Raw genomic sequence first — 21,888 nt, 5'->3', positions numbered from 1 at the left:
ATTAATGTTCGAACAAGGTCAAATATGTCTTATTCAGGATAATTATTTGTCAGTTATTGTAATAAATCATAAATTATACATTTAAAAAACATGAGATAAATATTATAGGGTATATGTGATAGTTTTTTAAACAGGAAAATAGAAATTTTAAAAAGTATAATTGTTTTTGATAATCTAACATTTATTTCTTATTTTAAAGAATATAAAAGAATTTGTTTAATGATGTAAGGAAAACAAAACATAACAAGAGTAGTGGAAAATGAAAAATCTATGATTCTTATTAATTGTAAGTACGTCAAAGTAAGAATGAGAGTTCAAATGAGAAGTGTAAGAAAATATTTCGACCATTGATCATTTTTAATCTTAAATTCATCAATGAGTCGCGCTTGACACGAGGATTGATTCGGTGTATCTTATCTTGATGTATGTCATCCTAATGTACATCTAAAGGTGGAGATTCTTTCTTACGTTTCTCATCTTGACCCTTGTTTTCACCGGAATCCAACCCTAATCGATGGTACATAATTTTTTCTAACATTTAGATATATTTTTATACTTTCATGATATATATATATATATATAGAGAGAGAGAGAGAGTTTGTTTCAAATACAACTTGTCGCATTTATACAACCAATACAACCCAATAAATTGAGATATTTATGAACATGATGAGAGTTCATTTATTATGATTTGAATATTTATGGAAGATGAATATGGTTCATTAATTATGATCAATACTTTATATTAGAAAACAATCAAAATTCTATGAAATCACATATTAATCAAATGAAATTGACGGTTGAKATTGGGTTGTATTGGTTGCACAAATGTCAAGGGTTGTATAATAACCAACCTATATATATATATATATAGAGAGAGAGAGAGAGAGAGAGGAGGATGAAGTTTACTTTGCAAACCATTTATTTGTACAAATCGTACAAATCTCATTCAACCAATTATAATTTTATATTTTGTTCAATTTGTTTTTGTAATTATGAGAGATTGATTAATCATTTTTATTATGGAGGATGTTAATCATGGATATTATCATTTTCATCATAGAAATTTTAGAGAAATACATGAAACAGTTTTATTAAAATTTCATAAGTATTATATGAAACAATTTCATCAAAAAAAGTATTCTATGAAAAAATTTCATGAAATTTTTTTATAAGATTAAATAATGAAATCGACTGATGAGAATAGTTTGCACGGTTCCTACAAATATGGATGGTTTGCATTTGATCTTTCATATATATATATATATGTGTGTGTGTGTGTGTGTGTGTGTGTGTGTGTGTGTATACATATATATAGGCGAATGATCGTGTGAAAAAAGAAGTTATAATGAGAAGCGTAAGAAGAGATCTAAATCTTTGATCACTTTTAATCTCATGCTTACTCATGAATTGCGCTTTAAAAGAGAATTGATCAAGTGCATCTCATTAGTGTTGACATTCAATTATGATTGATCAAATAATGGAAAGCTCTTCTTCCGCTTCTTACTATAATTTCCATTTTCACCGGAATTCTCACACATACACACACACACACACACACACATATATAGATGTTTAATCAAATGAGAACCCTAGAATTTGTGAGATCCATTATGAATCAATAATTTGAAATAATTATATAATTTATTAACTAAATAAGAAAGATAATTTAGTCAACTCATAAATACATCTAATTAATTTATTATTCTCATAAATAAGAAATCTATAGCTTCCAATAATAAGAAATCCATAACCCCTAAGATACAACATTAATTGATTGTTTACGATGTGTATCCGGTCTTTAGACTTTACATAATACTTTTAGGGATCTTTTGTGTGTGTTTTTTTTCATTTTTTGTTTTTAGTATCATTGTGTCGCATAATGTTCACAAGATTATTACAATGTGTAAAAGAAATAGGTGATCAAAGTGTGTAAGAAATAGTAATCATAATGTGTAAGAAAATTGGTGGTCATAATGTTTAAGTGAAACAATATATTTGATAGTGGTTCACATCGTGATACTACAGATTTTTGGTTTTGGGTTCACCAGAGATGCTTGTCGGACTTCGAACTTGATTATTGATTTTGTTCACGATGTTTATCAAGTCCTTACAAAATGTTTTTAGTGTTTTGTAGGTTTTTATTTTTTATTTTTGGTGTTTTTGTGTTCACTTGTGATGACAATGGATTATTTGGTCATACTTGTTAAGTTATCTAGTGTTCACAATGTGTTAGATACTTATTAGGTTTAGTTTTATTTTTTAGATTATTTTGTTAACAAGAGAAGAGAGAAAGAGGAGAGAGAAAAGATTATTTATAAAATATCCATAATAATTTTACTTCAATTTCTAATTAAAATTACTAAAATTATTAATTTTCTAATTTAGAACTTTACAATTTATGAGATCCTAAGATCCAACATAAACCACAAAATTTTAAATTAGGAAGTTAATCATTTTGGTAAATTTTGCAAACAAAGCCATTTGTATAAAATATGAAAACCGTTGATTTCATTGTTTATTTTAGTGAATTTCTTTTTCATGAAATTGATTAATATATATATATATATATATATATATATGGTATATTTCAAATGCAACCATACCCATTTGTACAACCAATGCAACCCAATCAATTTAGATATTTATGGAAATGATGAGATTTCATTTATTATGATTTGAATATTTATGAAAGATGACTAGAGTTAATTAATTATGATCAATACTTTATATTAGAAAACAGTCAAAACTTTTATGAAATCACATATTCATCAAATTAAATAGACGGTTGAGATTGAGTTGTATTGGTTGTACAAATGTAAATGGTTGCATAATAACTCATCTCTCTCTCTCTCTCTCTCTATATATATATATATATATGTTGGTTATTATACAACCCTTGACATTTGTACAACCAATACAACCCAATCTCAATTGTCCATTTCATTTGATTAATATGTGATTTCATAGAAGTTTTGATTGTTTTATAGTATAAAGTATTGATCATAATTAATTAACCATATTCATCTTCCATAATATTCAAATCATAATAAATGAACTCTTATCATTTTCATAAATATCTCAATTTTTTGGGTTGCATTGGTTGTACAAATGCGATGGATTATATTTGAAACAATCTCTCTCTCTCTCTCTATATATATATATACACACATATATATATATATATATATATATATATATATAGAGGATGAATATTTTACAAAATAAGCCATTATAAATCGTGAAAACTGTTGATTTTTCATTATCTATTTTAGTGAAATTTTTAATGAAATTGTTTAATATGATGAAATTGTTTCAAATAATTATGGACATCATCATCTTTATTCTAATAATTTTAGTAAACAAAATTTATCAAAACGAGAAATACATGAAACAATTTAATTTTACATAAAAACAAAAATATATAAAATATTTTCATGATAAATAAATTTTTTAAAATAATTTCCTAAAAAAATTTCATTAAAATAAAATGGATGATTATACAAATGATATAACTTGCATTCTCTTTCTCACTATATATATATATATAGAGAGAGAGAGAGAGGGGTTGATTATTATACAACCCTTGACATTTGTGCAACCCAATCTCAACCGTCCATTTCATTTGATTAATATATGATTTCATATAAGTTTTAATTGTTTCATAATATAAAGTATTGATCATAATTAATTAACCATATTCATCTTCCATAAATATTCAAATCATAATAAATGAACTCTCATCATTTCCATAAATATCTCAATTTATTGGGTTGCATTGGTTGTACAAATGCAACGGGTTGTATTTGAAACAAACTCTATTTTATATATATATATATATATATATATATATGGTATATTTCTTTTATAAACTTGTGTATTTGTACAACCCTTGCAACCCAATTAATTGAGATATTTATAGAAATGATGAGAGTTCATTTATTATGATTTGAATATTTATAGAATATGAATAGAGTTCATTAATTATGATTAATATTTTATATTAGGAAATAATCAAAACTTCTATGAAATCACATATTCATCAAATTAAATGGACGGTTGAGATTGAGTTGTATTGGTTGTACAAATATAAAGGGTTGTATAATAACCCACCTCATATATATATATATATATATATATATAGGGTTGGGTTCACGTGAGACCAGCCTGTTTTCGTGAGACCCGTGAGACCACATTTTTACACGTAAACTTCACAGCAAAAACACTGTGAAGGTTTAAAAAAGTCGAACCTTCACAGCAAAAACACTGTGAAGGTTTTAAAAAGTCACCTTCACAGCATTTTTGCTGTGAAGTTTCAAGTGTAAAATGCTGGTCTCACGGGTCTCACGAAAACAGGCTGGTCTCACATGATCCCATACAACCCTCATCTCAACCATTCAATTTTTAATCAATTAATTGTTTCCTAATATAAAGTATTAATCATAATTAATAAACTCTATTCATATTCCATAAATATTCAAATCATAATAAATGAACTTCAATCATTTCTATAAATATATCAATTAATTAGGTTGCAAAGGTTGTACAAATGTACAAGGTTGTAAAAGAAATATACCATATATGGTATATTTCTTTTACAACCTTGTACATTTGTACAACCTTTGCAACCTAATTAATTGATATATTTATAGAAATGATTGAAGTTCATTTATTATGATTTGAATATTTATGGAATATGAATAGAGTTTATTAATTATGATTAATACTTTATATTAGGAAACAATTAATTGATTAAAAATTGAATGGTTGAGATGAGGGTTGTATAAGGTGTAGGAATGGCAAATGGTGTAGAATAACATCCCTATATATATATATATATATATATCTATATATATATATAGAGAGAGAGAGAGAGAGAGAGAGAGACACATAAAATACGTTAAAGCGTGTTAGTGCGTGCGACGCTCTCGTGAAGGCGTGGTGCCTAGAAACGTCATTTAAACGGAATGCTTTTGATGCCTTGTTGTATTTAAACTCCTCTCTCTAGAGTCTTCGTCTCCGACGACCCTTACCAAAAACCCTAACAATGGCCGACGCCCAGGCCATGCCTGATTCTCTCCCAATTCCACCTATATTCTCCGACGATCTCACATTACCTGATGATTTCCTCTCCTTTGACGACGAAGACTTCGACATCACATTTGATGATATCCATCTCCCCTCTGATACCGAAGACTTTTTCAACTCCGCCTTCAAGTCTTCCAATCCGATTGATCTCTCATCCTCTGATCCCGAATTCAATGACTTTGTGTCTGATCCCGAAACCATTGTTGCGGACTCGGGGCATCATGGATCGGACGTTTCTGGCTTTCTTAACATTCTGTCTCCGGATGATTCCGGTAAGGGGTTTGTTCACGAATCTGTCAGGGTTTTGGATGATTCGTCACCGGAGTCGAGACACGAGAATCCTGTTTCGTCTCAGGGTTCCGGGAATTGCGGCTCTGCTGGATCGGATGCTGCTATGAATTGTCCTTCGCCTGATTCTGGAAATTCCGTTGTTGATCAGAAGGTGAAGCGGGAATCCGGGAGTAATTTTGTGTTGAAGAGGAAGAAAGAGAGTTCTGATGGCAGTCCTGAATCAAGGACAATGAAGTTTAGAAGGTCCAATGAAACTTCAACAACCACTGAGAATTCAGATCAAGTTAACGAAAAAGATGAGAAGAAGAAGGCGAGGCTGATAAGGAACCGGGAGAGCGCGCAGCTTTCGAGACAGAGAAAAAAGCATTATGTGGAGGAGTTAGAGGATAAGGTCAGAGCAATGCATTCAACTATTCAGGATTTGAATGCTAGAATAACTTACTTCGCAGCAGAAAATGCAACCTTGAAGCAGCAAATGGTTGCTGGTGGTGGACCTGTGTGCTCGCCTCCTGTAATGTACCCACCACACCCTGCAATGGCGCCCATGGGATATCCATGGATGCCATGTCCACCATATGTTGTCAAATCACAGGGCTCTCAGGTGCCATTGGTTCCTATTCCCAGATTGAAACCTCAACAACCTCCATCCTCACAAAAGGTGAAGAAGGTTGAGGTTAAGAAAACTGAGGGTACAACTAAAACCAAATCCAAAACCAAAACCAAAACCAAGAAGGTTGCTAGTATTAGTTTTCTTGGGTTCTTGCTATTTATCGTGCTTTTTGGTGGGTTAGTTCCAACTATGAATGTCAAATTTGGTGGAGCAACAAATGGTGGGTATTCCGGTGGATCTAATGATTATAGGTTTTACGAACAGCAGCACCCTGGGAGGGTGTTGATGGGTGGTGATCATGTCAATGGGACTAACCATAGAACAGGTGTAGGTAGTGGAAGAGCTAATGAGCATAACGCTAGTGAGCCTCTGGTAGCGTCTCTATATGTTCCAAGGAATGATAAGCTTGTGAAAATTGATGGTAATCTGATAATCCATTCTGTTCTTGCAAGTGAGAAAGCCATGGCTTCTCAGGAAGAACAAGGAATGACCAAAAAGGAGGATACCGGTTTGGCAGTTGCTCTAGATTTGGTCCCTGCTATCTCCATTCCAGCAGTGGGAAGGAATGGTGGAAGACAGCCACATATGTATAGGACTTCAAGTGATCGTCAAAGGGCTCTTTCATCAGACAATGAGAACTTGAAGTCCAAGCCTGCTGACGGTAAACTGCAACAATGGTTCCGCGAAGGTCTTGCTGGTAAATCTTGCTCAATCTACAGTTTTAGCTGTTTACATATCTGCCATATGTTTTACATTCAATCATAATCATAAATCGGTGGGCTAACTGCATGTGTAGGTTAATTGTGTTTTCATTAGCACATGGATTTCTTTTGTTTTGTTATTTTATGGATTTAGCTCCTTTAAGATTATAATAATTGCTTTCTGACTAGAAAAACAATATTGCCCATTGGTTTTGTGCTCAATGAGCTTCTGGGAAGAGGGCTTATTAAGTGATATATAGTTGGCTTTCAATTTCCATGCATTCATCTCATGGTTGCTAGTGTTGATGGCAATTCGCAACTTGATCTTCTTTTGGGTTCTTTGGATTGATGGGTGAAGTTTGAGCACTTGCTCTGATCTTGTAACCTTGCTGGTTTCGCCCGTGCTTTCTGCAAATCTTTTTCCTGTTTACTGTCTTTCTTTTCTCTGTTGATTTCTTATTCTTTCTGTTATTCTGAATTGCACCTTATAAACCGTACTACATGCTTACATCTCTTTGATATTGTAGTAGCTTTCCATTATTTCAAGAGGACATAGTAGAGTGAAAGATCTTGGTAATATCTTTAAAACGCAATGGTCTAGAGCTGCTACAGATGAAGTGACTTTCTTGTATGTTATTGTGGTAAATGTTGGCATTCTGGAATATAATTAGGAACAAGAAGGGGAAGATATATAATTAACCGCTTTTTGCATATGCTTGTTACGTTTAACCTTAATCTGGATTAGATTACCTCCATTGCCATAGCTACGGCCTGTAGATAGATTTCTTTAAAAGGGTAACACCAGAGAAACCATGGAAGGTGTAAGGGTGCGTTTAATATGCGGATGGGACTAAGACAAGGGAGAGTGAGATAGGTGGGTGAAAGAACCATGGAAGGTTAAAGGGTTTTAATTTGACATGGGTAGTTTAGTAATTTACTAATTTTGTCCCATCTTCCTCGTGATGCACCAAACTTGGGACAAGTTCTTGTATTGTCCTGTCCCGCAACCGAAAGTGTTGACTTTCTACAAGGGTGGCGGGGCGATACCATCTAGACATAGCCTTCTTGTTTCAAGATTTGGTAACACGATCACTTTATTTGTGGTGGTGTGTCTAAGTTATGTTTGTTTTGAAACAATGTGGTGGTTGTACTAAAGTTATGTTTGTTTTCATTACACAGGACCCATGTTGAGTTCAGGTATGTGCACCGAAGTATTTCAGTTTGATGTATCAGTTGCTTCGGCTTCAGGAGCCATAGTTCCTGCCACATCAGTCGGCAACATCACTGCCGAAGACCACCGCGAGAATTCTACATACATCACTACGACAACCGTGAAGAACAGAAGGATCCTCCACGGTCTTCCAATACCCATTTCTAACATTACAAAAGAACACGTGGCTGGTCATGAGTCAAAGCACGAGGAGCATCACAAAAACAATTCGGTTTCATCAATGGTGGTTTCGGTGCTTGTTGATCCTAGGGAGGCGGGGGACGGTGGTGGCGATGTGGAAGGAATGATGGGGGGTAAGTCATTCTCTAGGATATTTGTGGTGGTTCTTTTAGATAGTGTTAAGTATGTTACCTATTCTTGCATGCTTCCATTGAAGGGAGCTGGTCATCTGGTAACAGCATGAAGGGGTTCTATAGAAGTTTTGTAGATAGAGTAAGATTAGTAGTGTTATATGTATTGTAATCCTTTATCTGATGGTGTCCTTTGTGGTCTACTCTAAGATACATACGGTTATGACTTATAATATGCCCAAGGCATCTAATTAACAACATAAATCAAATGCTCCTCTTTCAACCTCTTTTTTGGTTTCTTTTATGTTACGAGGGGTAAGATGTATGCAGACTATGCCAATAGTATTAGTAAGGCTGTTCTCGTAAACACCCGTAGATTGCAGAACAAAAGGGAGAACAAAAGGGAAAAAACAAGAAGATAATGAGTGATATATTGGGTTTGTTTGGTTTGGTTTAGTTATGTAACATGATAGAGGGTTGCCATTGATTTGGGTCATATTCATTGCAAGTTGTCGTTGGCAATTTTATCTCTTATTTGTTATTCGGTTCACATCCAATGGATTTTACCGGTATTGATTCAACTCAATTATCCGTTGGATTTGCATTTTGACAATGAATCCAATCAAATCGAATGGTTGATTAAATTGGTTTGCTTCCATTCATTGAATAAGATTGGATCCATACGATGTTCTAAATCAGTTATCTATACATTTGACTTAGGGGCTGTTTGGCGGTTGCTGAATGATTTGGTATAGAATGGTTAAGTGGTCAGAATGGTTAAGAGAGCCAGAATGGTTAAGTACTGAATGAAATAATGTTGTTTGGTAACTGTTATCTGAATGACAATAAATTACCATTTTAACCCTGACAAGGGCAAAACCTCAAAATCAGTAAAACAGTAAAATTAGGGCAAATCAAGCAAACTACAAACTGAAAACTAACACTAAAATTAGGGCAAATCTAGCAAACTACAAACTACTTTGAAGGCTTCGAAGTTGAAGGCACAAAATCATTAGGGTTTATATCTGAATCACAAAATCGATGACCTGAGCAGAGGCGGAGAGAGCGAGGAACGAGGATCTCGCGTGGGAGGAGAGAACGGCGGGAAGCAGTAGGGGTGGCGACGATCGTGGGGGGTGGGGAGACGGCCGGCGAATGGAAGACCGACGATGGGAGGGGGAAGACGGCGACCATGGAACCGACGAAGGAGGGGGGGAAGACGGCGACCATGGAGGGGGATGCGATGTGAAGAACGAACATGGAGGGGGATGCGATGTGAAGAACGAACATGGAGGGGGATGCGACCATGGAGGGGGATGCGACGAAGGAAGGGCGGAAGACGGGTTGAGAGGGTAAAGTTGGAAAAACCAACATCTGAATGGTTGAGTGGAGCTCTAGGTGCAAAATGGTTAAGAGGATATTGTAACCATTAAGAGGTTATTTTTTTGCCAAACAGCTTCTGTCTCTTAGCGATTAAGAGGCTCCCTCTTAATGTCAAACAAACAGCCCCTTAAAAATACAATGTATTATGAGATATTCATATAAATTGATGGACCAACATGATCTGTAACACAAATCATGAAAGAAAAAACAACTTGGAATACCAAATACAAAATAAAACTTTATTTTTGATATTTAAATTTTGGATCCAATCCAATTTACAATTGGGTATCTCAATTCTGATCAGTCAGTTTTAATTAGATCAGATCACTTTTTTGCACATTCGTACAAAAAACTACGAACAGAGTTACAAGGTGAACTTGTAGCATCTTTTTTGCGAAAACGCCTTTGATTCATCCATGAGGGTTGAATCCACAATCATTTGTTCTAGAAACTTGTTATGAGTTATGTTGTAGAAAACTAATCAAACATAAGAAGCAGCATTTGCATTTGAGAGTCCCATGATATGAAGAAGTGCAAGAGCTTCTTCTGGTGTTAGTTCCACCTGCACCTGACCATCACTAGGAGCCTGCTGAGCCATTGGTGCACCCTGTTGAACCATCGGTGCACCCTGGTCACTGCCATCTGACCCATCATCCATTTGGTACAGACCCATTTTCATCTCGGTCGTTGCACATAATGTGTGAACTTTGTAGTTTGCGCAAATGAGACACTCGTATGACCAGTGCTTTGAATCCATCGACTTTCTACATATTTTGCACATTTGATTCGCTCCGTTGTGATTGCTGGTCCGGTTGCTAAGGTTAAGGATTAGCTCATGTGGATGAGCCTTATGGCTTACCTATTTGCATAAACAGATTCAACACATTCATCAAACAGTTATTTTAATTTTGACCATAGGATGAAATGGTCATTTTTGTCATTTAGATCATTGCTCGACACAAAAAAATTATGACAATTTATCTAACTCCATACAAATAGCTTAATATATATACAAAGTTTAGACTCTCTTTGACAAAATATAAGATCAACTACCAATTAGTTAAAAAGCAAGTTGTTGGTTACTAAGCTAGCTTTAGTAGCTGTTGACTGATAAATTAGTTATGTTTGGTAAAAGCTATCCCATAAGCTATATAACAATGTAAAATGATACAGAAAAACATGTTAATTGAATTTAAATAACGGATTTGACGATGGTCAAAAGAAATGTAACTGACGGAAAGGGCGATGATACCTTTGGGGGGAGGAAAGCACAGTTGACATGGAGATCGACTTCACACAATGCACAACAATACGAAAACCTAGTCCCGGTGGTACCACATGCGTTGCACAAAAAACAGTTGGAGGGGTAAGTCGGATACGGGCTAAGAATGAGATGATGGGCGGCGTGAAAAGGGTGTCGTATATATCGAGTGGCGTTCCCACAGTGCTCATGAAGAAAGAATTTGCACTGCCAACAAGCATAAATTGTTCTGTCGCAAAACTTGTCGCAACCCGAGCAACGAAACTGTTGGCCAAGCTGCACCTGGTATATGGACAGATTGTGTTCATGGCTGAAATGTTTGTATTCCATTGCTCTTAGATCTCTTTGCTTTTGTGAATATTATATATATATATATATATATATATGTATATATATATATATATATATATATGGTTTTGTTATATGGAATAAGACCAATTCAAAGTCAACTGTTGGCAAGTAGATATTATGTTAATGAAGTCCCCCTATGGATTCCTTTTTTGACTTTTAGGTTATCAAATACGGGTCGAAAAGGGTTGGATTGGGTCAGGTTAGAAAGGTCGGGTCGGTGAATTAAATACAATTAAAAAAAATTATAATAGATTCTCTAAAATGAAGAACAGGGCAGATTTTGAATAAATTTTTACTCAACAAATTCTCCAAGACGTTTTTTTAAAATAGAGAAAGCACGAGAGTGAATGTGAAATTATCTAAATTAAGAGAACTCTCAAAAAATGGTTACCATCAGAAAGACGATTTTTATTATATTACAACCAATAAGAAACTTTGATCTTAAATGTTTACGAGAGTGAAATAATATTTTACTATATGTGTAAAATATTTTAATAATATAATTAATGTTATAATCTTTAAAATAGACAATTTTTTAAAATTAAATATAAGTTCTTTTTAAAGATTTTGAATTTTTTATTTGAAGATGCTGGATCACTTTTGATGTGACACGTTCACTAAAAAAATCCTTTTATAACGAATAATTTATTAAAATAAATAAATTCGGATGAAGAGATCTTGACAGAATTGCCACATATGAAATTGAGCACAATTATTGTTTCTGATACAGAAGTTCCTATAAAAATGGGAACAACGGAATACATTCTACCTTACTTTAGACCCAAATCTCATTTTTGAAGGATGTATTCTCGGAAAACGTCATTCGCAAAAGCTTTCCGGTTGGAGATGAGCTAAAATGGAACGAGGCCCTATCTAAGAGAGAAGGGGTCTAGTCTCAAAACCGGTCTCCATGGAGCTTTCGGAAAATGGTAGCTTAGTGTGTTTGAAGCATCCATTTGACTTCAAATGAATAACCGAAAGGGTGATTACAATTATTTATGGGTCTCAAAAACGAGTCGAGTCAGGTAAGTTGACCCGTCTAACAGTTTTTTTTTACTAAATGCTATAAATAACTAATATTATTATAAAATTTACTATAAAAATAATAATCTTTGGCCCACCCAAGACTCTTTTAATCTATCCGAGCTTTGTGATTTGATCCATTAATAATAGCTAGTTGTGTATACATGTAATAACGTAAAATATAAGAATTCATGGTAAATCAAAAATATAAAATTAACTAATATAACTCATTAGAAAATACAATACAAAACTTGTGATGTACGTTGTTGTATTCATAAAGCTCAACGTTTGTTCTGTATATGAATTTGTTTGTTGGTTGATTCACTTTGTAAACTTGAACTTCTAAGAAATTATGGATTAAACCACAAGGGTGGTGTCTATTGGTTTGAGCTTGACTCCAAAGGTCAAAAGTACCAGGAGGTCCAGGTTCAAATCCAAGGAGGAATAAAAATCCGCTTGTGGTCACGGAGGTTTAAATGCGGTGACTCCGGGCTATCTGTAAAGCATGTGGTTGCCCTGAGATTAGTCGGTCTGCATTACGGGTTGGATATCCAGGTTAATCAAAAAAAAAATTTATGGATTAATAATTTGTACATATTGTTTAGTAAGACATTTTTAAGAGTTTTACCAAATGTGTTAGACGAAGGATCGTGTGAGAATAGAAGTTAAGGTGAGAAGTGTAAGAAAGGATTTGGACCTTTGATCACTTTTAATCCCAAAACAACCAATGAATTACACTTTAGAAAGCAATTGATTTAGTTTATCCCATTAGTATTGATCTAGTGGTTCTCTTCAACTAGGATTGATACAAGGTTGAGATCATTTCTTATCATTCTCATCATAACTTTCATTCTTACTGGAACCAAACCCATGTATTCTAATATAGTATATATAAACTCAGATCAAACAGGTGAAGGATCATGTGAGAAGCGTAAGAAGAAATTTGAATTTTTGATCACTTTTAATCTCATCCATGAATTGCGCTTTAGATTAGAATTCATCTGATGCATTTCGATGCATCTTATTAATGTTGGCATTCAACTAAAATTGATCTAAGAGTGGAGATATATTCTTACATTTCTTACTATAACTTTCATTCTCACCGAAATCCAATCCCATCAAATTACAAAGTGTTGGTGATTTGTATCACTAATATCATTTAAGTGTAATGGGATTAATTTGTTGACCAATGTAATCATGATAAATATCGAACAAGTAAGGAAGGTGCGGAGTGCACACTTGTTTGAGTTTATTTTGATTTAGGGGCGAAACCCCTAAACGACAGGGGGGCAGCGCCCCTGGTGGCGGGGTCTAAGGGGCAGAGCCCCTGGCTGGGGTCGAGCTTTGTGAAAAATGCTTCAAAAATCCGGTTTAGATTTTTTATTCGGGTAATATTGCTTTGTGAAAAATGTTTCAAAAATCCGAATTTTAAATTTAAAACCCAGTTTTGGCCCGGTTTTCTAAACCCGGTATAGGGTTAAAAAAACTGTCATTTTGACAGTTTTCGCATATTCAATTTCGAATTGGTCTTTTTGATTTGGAAGAGGTACACAGATTCATAACAATCGATTCGTTGTTCGAAAACCACTGATTTTATCCGATTGAAATTTAGATTGTACCATCGAAATACTGCAATATGAAAATGTTACACGACTCTCAGTAAAATCCAAACAATCGAAAACCCGAATTTCTAAGACAGTCTCATTTAAAGTAATATGAGCATAGTTGGTTGTCATTATTGGTCCCATTAAATGCAGTTGTTGACCCTTATAACCAACTTGATTCATGTTACATGTTTAACTAAGCCATTAAATGGTACTAGGCTGCTTCATTCAACCCTAATCTATTCATGTTAGGTCTAATCAACATTTTATGGAATTAAAAATAAAAGAAATAGTTTTATAAAATCCAAATATTTATTTCAGATTAAACAGGAGTGAATGTAAAATCATTTCCGTCTTTATTCCCTGTTATTTTCATTTTCATTTTCACTTATCTGTCTAAATCAAGCAGTCCCTCATTATTTATCCAACTTAATTAAAGGGGTTAATTCTCATGACAAACTGTACACAAAAATAATGTATTTTCATTTTCTGTTCTAATTTATAAACCGTATTTAAAGATCCATAGTTTAAAAATGTCTACTATAAAAATGTTCTTCAAAAATAAATTAAATTTCATCAGTGTCACATAAACTGGATATTAAAACAACTTTTGAACAGCAGAACTTTAAATATGACTTTTAAAATATATTTTTTTAAATAAAAATAGAATATAAATTCGTTTCTTTTTATATAATTTTCCCTATGATACATCTAAAACGAACATGGACCAAATCTCAGTATTCTTTTCTTAACCACAAAGGTTACAAATGCAAATAAACCCTTCCTGCTTCACAAGAATCATTCATAAAATCTAATGTTGTTCATATATAATACTCAAGAACGAAGTCATTCAAACATTGTTACACATTTGCAACAACCCCAAAAATATGGTTCAAACTGTTGGTATGATTCTCTCTCATATATTTATTTTGAAGTTTCGCTACAAATACTGATTGACGAAAAATGCTGAAATCAACGGGTTGTTATCATCGGTTGTGTACGATTCCTGGCTAAATCCAATGGTCAACGTGTTGGTTTTAGCACGTTATTCCCATTAAATGGATGATTTCTACTATTTTTCATCAAACAAATTCGTCGAAATTAGCCACATTATTGATGCGTATTTCGTAGTGTTTATGTACAACATAATCTATGTTCTTTTCTTGATGGATTTTTCGGACGAACAGGAAAAGAGGAAAATAAGGATCTGGAACCTATCATTGAGAAATGCTACGATCAATATTTTGCGGATCCTAACAAGAAATGGAACTTGGTAGAATTTTATCATGCAGTCTGTGAGACGGTTGAGTATGTTTCATCTTCTTTAATTTACAGGGTTTTTTTATAAATTAAATTCAAAATAAATAAAATAATTTTTGTGTGTGTGGTTTCAGAGAAATGAACAAATTGCTTGGTTGCACCCAATTTTGTGTACCAAAGACTTCTACCCTTGAACAACCATACCATGCAAGTTTTCATAATCATTTCTCTTTTTTTCCTTCAAAAAATAGATAAAAATCAATGATATGTCTTTTTTTTTTGGTTCATAATTAATAGGCATGGGAATGGGTCCTAACCTGTCGGGGACCCCGGTCCGCCCACTCGGTCGGGGACGGGGATTCCCCGCTAATCGGGGATGCGGACGGGGATGGGTATGGTACTCCCCGCCACGTACCTGTTAAATATATTAATTAATAAATTATATATATATATATATATATATATATGTATATTATTTATTTCAACCAAAGCGGTAGTTCATAATTTCTTATTTTCTAACTAGGTTTATAATTTAAATTGTTTTTTTGTATGTTAATATGTAATATTTTGGATGTCAAGTCAAAATACAATTACTCGATAAGTTTTGTATATTACTCGAACTCGATATGGTTTTATATTATTCAATATCTTTTCGTACACAAAACTTTAAGTTTTCTTGGATTTAATTGAATTTTTTTTTGGTTTTAGGTTAATAGTTCTTATATGATGTTGTGGTTTTTTTGTATTAAATTAAATTCATTTTGGTTTTAGGTTAATAGTTCTTATATGATGTTGTGGTTTTTTTTTGTATTAAATTAATATCATTTTGGTTTTAGGTTTATTGAAAATGTTTGAAATTTAAACATGTATGGTTTCTCACATATTTAATTTAAAATAACTTATATAAACGCGAAAAAAAAATTCCCCTTTCCCCGTTGGGGATCCCCGTTCCCGGTTGGGATGGGGATGTGATTTTATTCCCCGACGGGGATGGAGACAAGGACAGGGATAGAGATAAGTAGTCGGGAACGGGAACGGGAACGGGGATTGAGGTCCCCGCCCCATTCCCATGTCTAATAATTAAGCAGTAGAATCTATATGATATCGGTTTTAAATGGGTGATTCTGAATATCGGTTTTCTAATCAACGAGGCTCCTTTTTTTTACAAACCAAAAAGGTGTTTGGCCACCGATAATACCTGTAAATGAAAATAGAAATCTTTACTGATGTCTAATTTGATACAATGAAAGTCATTGCCATATATCCTTATTTTCATTTCCTTGCCTTAAAGTGGGCCAATCCTTCTTAAGGCGTACTAGGACAAAATCTGTTAGGGCGTTATATCATATCTAATGTCTTAATAGACCGCTTAATAAGACTTACGTTTATAGAATCAAAATAATTATGATTTATATAAAAAATAAAATGCCATATTAGTATTTTTTATGACATTATAATATAAAAAGAAACTAATAGAATACTTTATTTTAAGAATGTTCAGAAAAACTTGTTAGGATACCAAAATACATCTTAACATTTAATTGTAACACCTTTTATAAACTAATTTTTTAATAAAGCAGTCTATTAAGACACTTATACATCTCTGACGTCATATATAAAATCGATTTTGTTGTGGTGATTTAACGAGTTTAAAACAGTCGGGTCTGGTTATTAATCACCGGTTCTAGAGGATTACAAGAGTCCAATCAAGATATGTTATTTTGGGCAAATAAATGTGATTGAAAGCTTGATGAAATGTATGGAATGGAATCATGGGAATGAATTGCAGAATCACCATGAAGGGAAAGAGAAGTCATTGAGCAAGGAAGAGTTTATGAGGATCTTGCAGGACATAATCCTTGATTCCGGAGTTACCGGAAAAGCAATCAAAGACATATTCCCTTTCATCTTCGGAATCCCTATCGTATCAACGTTTATCAAGCAACGGGCAGCGCCGAATGTCGTTCCCAGCAACATTTTCATTCCAGCTGTTACATCCGCCACTGTATTCCTTCTCACCAAACTTAACAAGTTATGATCCAAAACTCACAACAAAATGTATCTTTATGTTGATATCTATATCGGTCTAAGTTCGTTGTTATCGAAGAAATTCATTTCATGCGAGAAATTAGTTTGTTGTATCATAGTACGCTGTCATTGTGTTCTCGAAACTCTTTCAAGGAAAAGCAAAAGCAGGATAAAAAAAAAAGTCGAACCTTTTTAGGATGGAAAGAAAAAGAGAGGAAAGGATTAAGATCCGAGAGAAGTCAATAATATTTTATGACAAAAATACCCTTCACAAAAAACAATTTCGGTCCCTTTGGTTATTTATTTTAACAGTTTTCGTTTGTTTGGAAACTACAATCTTGACATCGTGGTTTGGAAAACGCTTGGATTCAATCCCTCTTTTGACCATACGTTAACTTTTAGCCATTAATCGATGCCACCGACCACCGGTGTTTCCAGAGATCAACAAATGACAGGAAGATCGACTAATAAACATGGAAAATACAATGAATAAATAGATATTCATATAAATTGATGGACCAACATGATTTATAACACAAATCATGAGAGAAAAAACAACTTGGAATACTAAATTCAAAATATCAAATAAAATTTTAATTTTGATATTTAATTTTTGGATCTGATCAAATTTACAATTGGGCATCTCAATTCTGATCAGTCAGTTTTAATTAGATCAGATCACTTTTTGCACATCCGTACAAAAAAATACGAACGGAGTTACAAGGTGAACTTGTAGCATCTTTTTTGCGAAAACGCCTTCGATACATCCCTGAGGGTTGAATCCACAATCATTTGTTCTAGAAACTTGTTATGAGTTATGTTGTAGAAAACTGATTAAACATAAGAAGTAGCATTTGCATTTGAGAGTCCCATTATATGAAGAAGTGCAAGAGCTTCCTCTGGTGTTAGTTCCACCTGCACCTGACCATCACTTGGAGCCCGTTGAGCCATTGGTGCACCCTGTTGAACCATTGGTGTAACATGGTCACTACCATCTGACCCATCATCTATTTGGTACAGACCCATTTTCATCTCGGTCGTTGCACATAATGTGTGAACTTTGTAGTTTGCGCAAATGAGACACTCGTATGACTAGTGCTTTGAATCCATCGACTTTCCACATATTTTGCACATTTGATTCGCTCCGTTGTGATTGTTGGTCTGGTTGCTAAGGTTAAGGATTAGCTCATGTGTGTGTGTGCGCGCACGCATGTGCGTGTGTGAGATACACTAAGATATAAGATTTCATGGTAAATCAAAAATAGAAAATTAATTAATATAACTCATCAGAAAATACAATACAAAATTTGTGATGTACGTTGTTGTATTCATAAAGCTCAACGTTTGTTCTGTATATGAACTTGTTTATGGGTTGATTCTATGGAATTCAGACATGAAGCTATAAAAAGTTGACCTAAACAATAATACTTTGTAAACTTGAACTTTTAAGAATTTATGGATTAACAATCTGTACATAATGTTTAGTAAGACATTTTTAAGAGTTCTTCCAAATGTTTTAGACGAAGGATCGTGTGAGAATAGAAGTTAAAGATGATAAGTGTAAGAAATGATTTGGACCTTTGATCAATTTTAATCCCAAAACAACCAATGAATTACACTTCAGAAGACAATTGGTTTAGTTTATCCCATTAGTACTGATCTAATTGTTCTCTTCAATTAGGATTGATACAAGGTTGAGATCATTTCTTATCATTCTCACCATAACTTTCATTTTTACCGGAACCAAACCCATGTATTCTAATATAGTATATGTAAACTCAAATCAAACAGGTGAAGGATCATGTGAGAAGCGTAAGAAGAGATTTGAACTATTGATCATTTTTAATCTCATGTTTAACCATAAACTACGCTTTGAATTTGAATTGATCCGGTGCATTTCGATGCACCTTATAAATATTGACATTCAATTAGAATTGATCTAAGATGGAGATCTATTCTTACATTTCTCACCATAACTTTCATTCTCACCGAAATCCAACCCCATCAAATTACAAAGTCTCATTATTTATCTAACTTCATTAAAGGGGTTAATGCTCATGACAAACTGTACACAAAAATAACATATTTTCATTTTTTGTTTTAACAAAACATTTTTTTTATAAACCGCGTTTAAAGATCCATAATTTAAAAATGTCTACTATAACGACGTACTTCACGTCAAAGACCTTCCAGCCTAGTGGTAAAGGCTTGGGCATGACATAGTCATGAACCCGAGTTCGAGCCCTGGGAGGGGAGTGTTGGCGACATTTAAGTGAGGCCATGTTTAGCCTCCAAATTTGCCGGGGATTAGTCGGGCTTTGGCCCGAACACCCTTACAAAAAAACAACGTACTTCACAAATAAATTAAATTTCATCAGTGTCACATCAACTTTCGAACAATAAATCTTTAAATATGACTTTTAAAGTATATTTTTTTATATAAATACGTTTCCTTTTATACAATTTTTCCTATAATACATCTAAAATGAACATGGGCCAAACCTTAGTATTCTTTTCTTGACCACAAAGGTTACAAATGCAAATATACCCTTCCTCCTTCACAAGAATCATTCATAAAATCTAATGTTGTTCGTATATAATACTCAAGAACGAAGTCATTCAAACATCGTTACACATTTGCAACAACCCCAAAAATATGGGACAAACTTTTGGTATAATTCTCTTTCTCATATATTTACTTTGAAGTTTCGTTACAAATATTGATCGACGAAAAATGCTGAAATCAACGGGTTGTTATCATCCGGTTGTGTACGATTCCTGGCAAAAACCAATGGTCAACGTGTTGGTTTTAGCACGTTATTCCCATTAAATGGATGGTTTCTACTATTTTTCATCATACAAATTCGTCGAAATTAGCCACAAGTTTAATGAGTATTCTGTAGTGTTTATGTAGAACATGATTTACGTTTTTTTCTTGATGGATTTTTCGGACGAACAGGAAAAGAGGAAAATAAGGATCTGGAACCTATCATTGAGAAATGCTACGATCAATATTTCGCGGACCCTAACAAGAAATGGAACTCGGCAGAATTTTATCATGCAGTCTGTGAGACGGTTGAGTATGTTTCATCTTCTTTAATTTACAGGGTTTTTGATAAATTAAATTCAAAATAAATAGAAGAAATTTTGTGTGTGGTTTCAGAGAAATGAACAAATTGATTGGTTGCACCCAATTTCGTGTACCAAAGACTTCTACCCTTGAACAAGCATACCATGTAAGTTTTCATAATCTTTTTCTTGGGGTCATATTTAAGCAATCGAATCTATAAGATATCGGTTTTAAATGGGTGATTCTAAATATCGGTCTTCGAATCAACCTGACTCGTTTTTTTACAAACCAAGGTGTTTGGCCACCGGTAATATCTGAAAATGAAAATAGAAATCATTACTGATGTCTGAGTTGATACAATGAAATGCGTCATTGCCATATGCAAGGCAAATTAACCATTTGAGGGTAATGAAAGTCATTCCAATTTCTATTTCCCAAAATCCTTATTTTCATTTCCATGCCCGAAAATGGGTCAATTCTTATTAAGACTCCCTAGGACAAAACGACGAAGTTGTATTATATCTAAATGTTTTGATAGACTGTTTAATAAGACTTAAGTTTATAGGATCAAAATAATTGTGAATTATATAAAAAATAAAATGTCATATTAGTATTTTTTTTTATGACATTATAATACAAATAGAAACTAATAGAATACTTTATTTTAAAAATGCCTAGAAAAACTTGTTAGGATACCAAATATATCTTAACATCCAACTATAACACATTTTATAAAGTAGTTTATTAAGACATTTATACATATCCGACGTCATATATAAAATCGATTTTGTTGTGGTGATTTAACGGGTCTAAAACAGTCGGGTCTGGTTATTAAACACTGGTTCTAATGGATTACAAGAATCCAATCCATATATGTTATTTTGGGCAAATAAATGTGATTGAAAGCTTGATGAAATGTATGGAATGGAATCATGGGAATGAATTGCAGAATCACCACAAAGGAAAAGAGAAGTCATTGAGCAAGGAAGAGTTTAAGAGGATTTTGCAGGACATAATCCTTGATTCCGGAGTTACCGGGCAAGGAATCAAAGACATATTCCTCTTCATCTTCGGAATCCCGGTCGTAACAACGTTTATCAAGCAACGGGCAGCCCCGAATGCCGTTCCCAACGACATTTTCATTCCAGCTGTTACATCCGCCTCTGTATTCCTTCTCGCCAAACTTAACAAGTTATGATCCAAAAATCATAACAAAATGTATCTTTATGTCGATATCTGTAACGGTTTAAGTTCGTTGTTATCGAAGAAATTCATTTCATGCGAGAAATTAGTTTGTTGTATCATAGTACGCTGACATTGTGTTTTCGAAACTCTTTCAAGGAAAAGCAAAAGCAGGATAAAAAAAAAGTCGAACTTTTTTAGGATGGAAAGAAAAGAAAAGAAAAGGAAAGAAATAAGATCCGAGAGAAGTCGATAATATTTTATGACAAAAATACCCTTCACAAAAATTAGTTTGAATTTTTTTTTTTTCAATTGTTTTAATTTTTTTTTTGCTATTTATTTTATTAATTATTGTTGTCTTCTATCATTATAGCATTTGTACAAACACGATGGTCAAACTAAAGGGACGAACACCATTGGAGAAAAAACACAGGGACCAAAATGTATTTTACTTTAAAAACATATAAAGGGTAAATTTGTAAAATTAACATATTTTCTTTCCATTCTCTCCAATT

At 33.5% G+C, this 21,888-nt stretch overlaps 4 protein-coding genes across 4 annotated transcripts; 3 read left to right on the top strand and 1 right to left on the bottom strand.

Annotated features, from left to right (window-relative positions):
* Positions 1-4,978: 4,978 nt before the first annotated feature.
* On the top strand, positions 4,979-8,499 carry LOC112513758 (bZIP transcription factor 17). The gene is made up of 2 exons (XM_025120116.1): positions 4,979-6,686; positions 7,870-8,499. Exons 1-2 carry the CDS (start codon positions 5,048-5,050, stop codon positions 8,322-8,324), a joined length of 2,094 nt encoding a protein of 697 aa, XP_024975884.1. The 5' UTR covers positions 4,979-5,047; the 3' UTR covers positions 8,325-8,499.
* Positions 8,500-9,837: 1,338 nt separating this feature from the next.
* LOC112513529 lies at positions 9,838-11,199 on the bottom strand. Its single transcript, XM_025119819.1, has 2 exons — positions 10,847-11,199; positions 9,838-10,453 (listed from the first exon to the last, which is right to left on the bottom strand). Exons 1-2 carry the CDS (start codon positions 11,183-11,185, stop codon positions 10,076-10,078), a joined length of 717 nt encoding a protein of 238 aa, XP_024975587.1. The 5' UTR covers positions 11,186-11,199; the 3' UTR covers positions 9,838-10,075.
* Positions 11,200-14,692: 3,493 nt separating this feature from the next.
* LOC112513814 lies at positions 14,693-17,190 on the top strand. Its single transcript, XM_025120183.1, has 4 exons — positions 14,693-14,736; positions 15,021-15,141; positions 15,228-15,300; positions 16,883-17,190. The coding sequence occupies exons 1-4, from the start codon at positions 14,721-14,723 to the stop codon at positions 17,129-17,131; spliced, it is 459 nt and encodes a 152-aa protein (XP_024975951.1). The 5' UTR covers positions 14,693-14,720; the 3' UTR covers positions 17,132-17,190.
* Positions 17,191-19,752: 2,562 nt separating this feature from the next.
* On the top strand, positions 19,753-21,533 carry LOC112512508. Its single transcript, XM_025118504.1, has 4 exons — positions 19,753-19,793; positions 20,081-20,201; positions 20,285-20,357; positions 21,141-21,533. The coding sequence occupies exons 1-4, from the start codon at positions 19,778-19,780 to the stop codon at positions 21,387-21,389; spliced, it is 459 nt and encodes a 152-aa protein (XP_024974272.1). The 5' UTR covers positions 19,753-19,777; the 3' UTR covers positions 21,390-21,533.
* The last annotated feature ends 355 nt before the right edge of the window (positions 21,534-21,888 follow it).

This window comes from Cynara cardunculus, assembly GCF_001531365.2.
Source record: "Cynara cardunculus var. scolymus isolate 2C chromosome LG 5, CcrdV1, whole genome shotgun sequence".
Taxonomy (NCBI): Eukaryota; Viridiplantae; Streptophyta; class Magnoliopsida; order Asterales; family Asteraceae; genus Cynara; species Cynara cardunculus.
The sequence above is the reverse complement of the archived record's forward strand: the minus strand, read 5'-3'. Positions and strand labels throughout refer to the sequence as shown.